The following is a 7,354-nucleotide window of genomic DNA, read 5'->3' as shown; positions in this document are numbered from 1 at the left end:
GTGATGACCACGCGCTGGTGAGGGAAGAAGGTTTGAATTAGTATGTATTAGAATTATATAATTAATTACGTCTTACCCTTTGACCTCTAACGAGAATGAAAAGTAACAAGAATGCATAGAGAAGCTTTGAAATGTTGTTCATTTTTAGCGCTTTAAGAGATTTTTAGTTTATACACAGCACAGATATGTTCAGTTATGAAGAAAAATTAATACAGTAATGTCATTTCATACACCAAGTGAGTCACACTTCAATAGAAATTGTCATAATGAGGACAGTAGAGCAAGCATTGGTAGTTTTGGGCCGGACTACTTTATAATTTACACACGAAACAGGGAATATAGAGACTTTAGTTGCCTTATTGAAGATGTTAACTTGCAATTGAAATAACTGACTCCATCATTAATCACTTTAGATTATCAATAAGTAGTTTTAATAAATTCCTGCTACTTCGTGACCAAAAAGTGAGGTTAGAACTCAGTTGAAACAGCATAGCTGCTTACATACTACTTGAAAGTACATTCCGCTTCGGTCAGCTTTAGTATATTGAAAAAAAAAGCAACAGTAAAGTGCATAACGGAGTTACTGTAATTATTTGCTCATTAACAGCTAATTTAGATTTATATATTTTAGGCGGATTTTTGCTAATGACTTTTTTAGGTTTCTATGACATTTTGAATTTCAAAAAATTAATAATTAATAAAGAGGAGAGAGAGACGTCTTTCGAGAGACGCAAACTACACAAAATATTTGGTTGGTTGGTTAAAAAGGGAGGCGAAGGGAGCCTAACGGCCGCACTTAGGTCATCATTAGACCCATTGTGCTCCTCAAAATATTTACAAGTGGACCTTGCTCACTTCTTTCTTACCAAACACAGTTAATTAAATTTGATATGCAATGCAGAGAATCCAACACAGAGCTTATGAGAATTTAATACTCGGATTATGAGAACATGCACCATATTTCCATATTTCTCTTTCTCCTGTGTTTTAATACCGCGGTCAGAAAGGCTCGCAGGTTTTGACCATAAGCGGATTGTGTTAGGTAATTATTAAAATGAAACAGAGTTTTATATAAGCGCGTTATTAGAGCTTTTTCGAGGCGGAGCAAATTTAGGCCCTCCACTTCTTCACACGATGATTTCAACCATGAGTTGGTCCCCTTAAAAAAAAGAAAATAAGAGGAATTTCTACACATAATTCCGTTATTATGATTTTCGAGGATGAAGAGATCTATTCCACTACTGGACTTAGGTTAGGTTAGGTTTGCAGGCAGATCTCTGCAAATACAGAAGATCTCACAGAGAGCGCTGTCCATTGTGATAGCAGTAAACTCACCGTGGATCAAAAACCCTTAAGATTCAGCAAACGATTGGAATTTGTTACGAATTTCTTTGTATTGCGGTATAACTACGAGTTCAAACACCGAGTGAGTCAATTTCAACTTTTTTAATCATTTTGTGCTAGGAACTGAGGGTGTCTTCAAAAATTATGAAAGAAAGTGTATTAATTGTATAGAAGAAAGTCATAGTGAACAGTTTTTCATCATCTTAAGAAGCATTCACGCTCATTTAATCAAGGTCCGTGATCTTGATGGATAAGAAGTTATCAATACTAATATTGTAAGGAGTTTCATGTTGGTACTGTCTCTTTATTACTAACAAGAGAACATTTAAAGAATGACCTAACATTGCTAAGCTTAGTCTTTTCGAGATGTGGTAATAAATGTTTTGGAAATACTCACATTTAAAAGTAAAATATTTCAGATACGTGACCACATCTTAGGCGAAACCTTTAAAAGACAGTTCAGCCTAGACATCAACGAATAATTTGTAATTAATGTTAAATTATCAGCACTGATGGCGACCATAAGTTACGCGCTGCGCCACGTAATACGTTTATAATTACGGCAAATTTTCATGTAGCAAAAGAAATCGAATTTGTTTGTGGCAAGCATATCATCAGCTCTTCCACCACACAAGCGTACGTACGCTTTACATATTCAATTGTGCCTGCTGCTCATTGAATTAAGTCGGCATTAATGCATTTGCGCAGCAACATTTGGGAATCCCTGCTGCCAGCGTCATTGCTCCTTTGTATTGTCTTTTGTCACAGCGGCGCACTGGCGGCACGCTATCAAGGCGCAGGTGAGTCATGCATTTTAATGAATTTGCCAATTAATGCATTTGCATACAATGCAGCTGCTTTGCATCCAATTTGCATACGTCACACTTCTCATGTTTCACTCAGCTGACAATCACATATAACGGTTGTTCTTGAATAGCACACATCTTATATTCATATGCACGCTCTATTGACATTGCCTTTCGTGCAGCACGACAGCGCGGCGTGCGCTTCAACGCCGCCCACATGACATATAACCACGCCTATGTGCATAATCTCACCACCGATGTGACAGCTGGCGCCTTGAATATCGAAATGTGGCTGCTGAAGGATGTGGTGCAGGGCTTCATGACCAAATTCGATGTACGCATCAGTCTCACGGCGGATAAGAAACGCTTCCAGACCATATTCTCCTACAATGTGGACATTTGTGGCATAATGAACAACTTGTCGCGCATTACTCTGCTGCGTGCCTGGTTGCTGAATGTGGTTAAGTACAGTAATCTAAAGCCGCATTGCCCGATTGGAGCGGTATGTTTTCTTCTGGTAGATTTCTTCGAAGTGTAGATTCATTACAACTGTTCTATTTTAAGGGTCCCTATTACATAAGAAACTTTACTGTGGAGAAAGGCAGCATACCAGTCTACTTGCAGGCTGGTGAATACCGTATTATGACGCAGCATTACTATAAAGGCAGGAAGAACAAGAAAGACATAACTGTGGCTAATTTCGAGGCCGATTTGCAGATTGACTGATATTGAATGGTACCCAAGGGCGAACTGAGACATTATATTTAAATTAAATAAATATTATACAGTTATGATCTTTCGTTGATAAGGAAGAGATTGAGTTTGAAGGTATAAGGTTGATTACAAAGATTTTCTACGTTGATTACAAAGATTATGGGTGGTCGAACTCAGACCAAAAATGATACTGAGTTGTTGATTAGAACTGTTGCTATTAGTTAGATTGAGAGTAAAACCGGGGCTGTTATTGAGACTTTTGCTGAGAATGAGACTGTGATTGAGATCTAATCTTCAAGTAACTCTCAGACCGAATCTTTCTCTAAGATACAGTTCTTAAGTTAAATACTGAGGCGCATATCAGTGCTACCGAGGGCTCTTATTAAGGCTTTAACTGACAATGAGGAATTAAAGTAAGTTCGTGAGTAAGGAACTGAGGAATATCCTAAAACTGACTTCGACTTCGACTTAGACTAATATAATTAACACTTTGGATTTTAACTTAAGCTTGGACTTGGACTTAAACAGAGACTGACTCGGAAATTGAGACTTCTGGAGGAGAGACTAGGAATGGTGCTAAGGTTGCGATTAGGAAAAGTAATGAAACTGGGACTGAAATTCTGGAAATCAATGAGACCGAAAACGAAACCAAGTATTAGACAGAGATTGAGATCGAGACTTGTGACAAAACGAATTCTGAGTCTGACACTGGAGTTAATTACGCGACAGGAACTTAGTCAGAGAAGGATATTGGAATTGAGACACCGACAGTTACTGAGGTGGAGATTAAGACAAGAATTGTTAATTAAGCTGAGGATGAGCCTAAGAACTGATCTTGTATAGAGATGTTTGGTAACTATGACATAGAGTGGAGTAAGGCTAAGCTTAGGGAGGTCTATTAGATGGTGGACAACGCATCTAAGCCTTTAGGTAACTCATGGTAAAGTCACCGGGACTGGAATCTCTTCACCCTGCACTTCCTAAACCACCCTGTGGACTTTATAGAGTTAATCAATTCTAGTGGATGGTGGACAACGCATCTAGGCCTTTAGAAAACCCATTGTAAAATCAACGTGTCTGGAATCCTATCGCAATACTCTCTCTGAACCACCCTGTGGACTTTATAGAGTTAATCAATTCAATAAAGCATAACGATGGTTGCAACCATGTCCACGACTATCACCAAAAAGATGAAGAGAAAATAAAAATCAAATTCGAAAGACTCAACCTTAGAATTCATGGAATTATTTTATTTTTACATCTCACTCATCAAATTTCACGACACAACCGTCTCCAGTTGCACCTCCATCACAAAATCCATATTTTTCTTTTTGTACTGTCCATTATAAATAAATGCAATCATTTTGTAATCACCAGGGTAAAGGTATTTGGGAAACAAAGCCGGCTCTAATAACCAACCATTCAAATAATAATGATCGGCATGAAAGGGACAATTCTCCATGAAATTGCCGAACTTCAAAAGACTGCGATACCAACTCTTGAGAAAGTGATCTTTCAACGCAATGATCGTGCTGCAAACATCGATATCAAAGTCGAAGAGTGACTGATAAATGTTGGAGTTGGCAATACGCAGCTGAAATTCCAAACGACAGCGTACACCGGGGTCCAGGCGTTCAATGAGTTCGAAGTCATTGTAAATCGTGTCGTTGACAATTTGGATTGTGAAGTTCGTGAAATAATGCGCGTTGTAACGGGAATGCACCGACTTGAAGGACAGTTGGGTGATCTGGTGGTGGAGAGAAAGTTAGCGAAAGAGTGAAAGAAAGCTGTTAAGCGTGTTGATGTGTTCAAGAAAGTTACTCACGCCATTTGTAAAGTGCGGAAACACTGTAAGTAGTAGTAAGAGTACAAAAACAGTGTACACTTTAAGCCTTGAACCCATTTTGTGGTCTGCAGCATGTTTTGGTCACCGAGGTTAATTTGTATGAATTTGAAAAATAATTTTAAAAAATTTTGAAAATAAAAAAAATTCAAATTAGATAATTAGCAAAGGTTAAAAAGTGGTTTGTTGTACAATTGAGGCATTTTCTATCAGATATTCTAATGAATTTATAATGATACACAGGAAAAAAAAATAATTGATATAATATATTAATGGTGGATAGGCGAATTTCTATTATTTTTCATACTTTTTTGCTTAATTGTCTATTACAAAATTTTTTTTTACTAATTTTTTACAAAATAGCTAGACTTTTCTATTTGTATTAACATAAATAATAATGATTATTATTGTATTTTTGTAACGAGCCACTAAATACACGCCAATTAAACAATGAATGCCGCATAATTAGAATTAATGAGGCATACAAACTAATATTTGCTGCAAAAAAAATGTCGCAAAAACTATTGGAAAATAATTATTTGCATACTACAAAGGTATCGAAAGCCATGCAGGCGAGAGTGGGTCGGAAAAATCAATTACTTTTTATAGGATTTTTACTTGTAGTGCTGCAAGTGGAAAGGAGCAATGAACGGAAGGTGAGTAATAAGCGAAGTCATTACTAATAAAATTAAATTATGATTAAAAATATCAAAATTTAAATTTTTTTCTTAAAAAAATAAATTTAATTTAAATCACTTTCATATATCTTCCATCCAGGAATCCATAACACTCTTCTTCCGCAGCATTGAGAAGAACTTCAATCCCATTTACATTGACAGCTTCATCAGCAACATCACTATCGATCGCAAAACCATAAATGTGTCTTTAAATCAAATTAGAGATGTGCCAGTGGATTTCTGGATGAAAGTAGCTATACTCTATAAGCAGCAATCTTCGAAGACATATCGTTCCATGGTATCTTTTAACATCAATGTGTGCGATATGCTGCGCAGCGAGTTGAATCATCAGAGTTTGGTGCATCTGTGGTTTGCGAATTTGCTGAAGTACAGTAATATGCCGCGCACGTGTCCTTGGAAAGCGGTGAGTTTTGCTCAATTTGTTATTTTTTTTTTTATTTAATAAAAACTAAATTCTTTTTTTTTTTAAGGGCTCCTATCACTGGCATAATTTACGTCCAGAACCCGATAGCATACCGAAATTCATATCAACTGGCTTATATCGCGTCGATGCTAAATTCTATTTGAAGGCATCAAAGAATGATCTTTATACAAATATGACAATCATCTTTGAAACGCATCGGAAATGAAGAAATGTTTAAAAGTTATAAATATTAAATATACAAGTATATTATTAAAAGTTAATAAAAATGAGCTTTAAGCTTTCCGAAATGCTCATTTAATATACAATAAAGCAGGTAAGAATTACAAGCTACATAAGCTTGAAGGAAATTTGTTCCTAACTATCCAGACCAGTAGTAAGTCTGAAATGAAGCGAATTTTCTTATAAGTATACCAATTACTTAAAACGATTATTTAGACCGAAAATTATTAGGGGTGTGGTCTACAATGAATTATTTTAAATGTATGTTTCAGCTGTAATATACAGTCAGACAAAGGTAGAACAAGAGAGAGAGAGACTGTTCTCTTATTTAAGAACTCTCAGATCTTTGGGAACCTGCACTATAATACTAGAACTTTGGGGCGATGAATTTCGATCTTCTTAATCTCGAAAAAGAGTTGAAATTCTTCGAAAGATGCAACTAAGTCCTTAAAAAATACCTTTTTTGAACACAGAAATACGAATTAATGTGAAATATAAAACGAAAACCTGTTTAAGCCTATTTTCAAAGATTATTGACAGCTCCTATAGATTACTGAATATTTTAAGGTATTATTTTCTCTCTAACTCTAACTAACTCTTATTCATCTAATTATGTAATCTTTCTCATGATCGACCAAATATGATGAAAGCTTTCACTGAGCTTTCTTTTCGTTTGTTCGTTAAAGCCAATACATCGATTTGGTTCATACCGGTTGGAAATTGTTGTTTACCATTAGAGTTTTGTTAGCTAAGCTTATCTCAATCACATATTGAATTATTAATCAATTAGGAATTAAACACTACTCCGTATACTCGTATGTGAGGCAATTATAAATCGCTTTGCTTAGTCCACATGTACTCCGCTTCAAAAATTTACATGAAATATTATGACCATTTTCACATTAAGCATTTTTTCAATTTCCGTAGTTTATTATCTCAACAACTTCATTCTAAATTCGTTTCACGGAAATTTTCACCAAATGAAGCCATTAACTATATTTCTAGCACTCCTCTGGTGCTTGAATCAAGTAGACTCGAAATCTGTAAATTCATTCTAACTTTTTATATTATTTCTTTTTTGAATATCTTATTTTTATATTTCCACCTCGTTTGTAACAGAAATTACGCTTTCTCTACTACCGCAACATAACCTACACCTACAATCGGAACTACTTTACAGCTATGAATATCTATACCACAGACGAAGCACAAGCTATAGAGATCAAATTGGCCATAGGACGCAATATCACGAGAGATATTTGGTTAGAATTTCTGGTCTCTATGAAACCGCTGAATGCCGATAAAT

The 7,354-nt window shown here is 35.7% G+C and overlaps 3 protein-coding genes across 3 annotated transcripts; 2 read left to right on the top strand and 1 right to left on the bottom strand.

Annotated features, from left to right (window-relative positions):
• The first annotated feature begins 2,038 nt into the window (after window positions 1-2,038).
• On the top strand, window positions 2,039-2,876 carry LOC105210617 (uncharacterized). Its single transcript, XM_011181696.1, has 3 exons — window positions 2,039-2,144; window positions 2,333-2,652; window positions 2,715-2,876. The coding sequence occupies exons 1-3, from the start codon at window positions 2,039-2,041 to the stop codon at window positions 2,874-2,876; spliced, it is 588 nt and encodes a 195-aa protein (XP_011179998.1).
• A 1,264-nt stretch (window positions 2,877-4,140) lies between these two features.
• On the bottom strand, window positions 4,141-4,767 carry LOC105210612 (uncharacterized). Its single transcript, XM_011181682.2, has 2 exons — window positions 4,690-4,767; window positions 4,141-4,611 (listed from the first exon to the last, which is right to left on the bottom strand). Exons 1-2 carry the CDS (start codon window positions 4,765-4,767, stop codon window positions 4,141-4,143), a joined length of 549 nt encoding a protein of 182 aa, XP_011179984.2.
• Window positions 4,768-5,216: 449 nt separating this feature from the next.
• On the top strand, window positions 5,217-6,034 carry LOC105210603 (uncharacterized). The gene is made up of 3 exons (XM_054229033.1): window positions 5,217-5,285; window positions 5,485-5,808; window positions 5,876-6,034. The coding sequence occupies exons 1-3, from the start codon at window positions 5,217-5,219 to the stop codon at window positions 6,032-6,034; spliced, it is 552 nt and encodes a 183-aa protein (XP_054085008.1).
• Window positions 6,035-7,354: the final 1,320 nt, after the last annotated feature.

This window comes from Zeugodacus cucurbitae, chromosome 4, assembly GCF_028554725.1.
Source record: "Zeugodacus cucurbitae isolate PBARC_wt_2022May chromosome 4, idZeuCucr1.2, whole genome shotgun sequence".
Taxonomy (NCBI): Eukaryota; Metazoa; Arthropoda; class Insecta; order Diptera; family Tephritidae; genus Zeugodacus; species Zeugodacus cucurbitae.
Note: the sequence above shows the minus strand (reverse complement) of the source record. Positions and strands in the feature narration are given on the sequence as shown.

Bases quoted from the DNA above. Each gene is read 5' to 3' on its own strand.
- LOC105210603 (XM_054229033.1), top strand. From the start codon at position 5,217: ATGTCGCAAAAACTATTGGAAAATAATTATTTGCATACTACAAAGGTA. The intron at 5,286-5,484 runs GTGGGTCGGAAA...TCTTCCATCCAG, and splicing joins CGAAAGCCATGCAGGCGAGA to GAATCCATAACACTCTTCTT. The intron at 5,809-5,875 runs GTGAGTTTTGCT...TTTTTTTTTAAG, and splicing joins GCACGTGTCCTTGGAAAGCG to GGCTCCTATCACTGGCATAA.
- LOC105210612 (XM_011181682.2), bottom strand. From the start codon at position 4,767: ATGGGTTCAAGGCTTAAAGTGTACACTGTTTTTGTACTCTTACTACTA. The intron at 4,612-4,689 runs GTGAGTAACTTT...CTCCACCACCAG, and splicing joins TTCCGCACTTTACAAATGGC to ATCACCCAACTGTCCTTCAA.
- LOC105210617 (XM_011181696.1), top strand. From the start codon at position 2,039: ATGCATTTGCGCAGCAACATTTGGGAATCCCTGCTGCCAGCGTCATTG. The intron at 2,145-2,332 runs GTGAGTCATGCA...CCTTTCGTGCAG, and splicing joins GGCACGCTATCAAGGCGCAG to CACGACAGCGCGGCGTGCGC. The intron at 2,653-2,714 runs GTATGTTTTCTT...TTCTATTTTAAG, and splicing joins CGCATTGCCCGATTGGAGCG to GGTCCCTATTACATAAGAAA.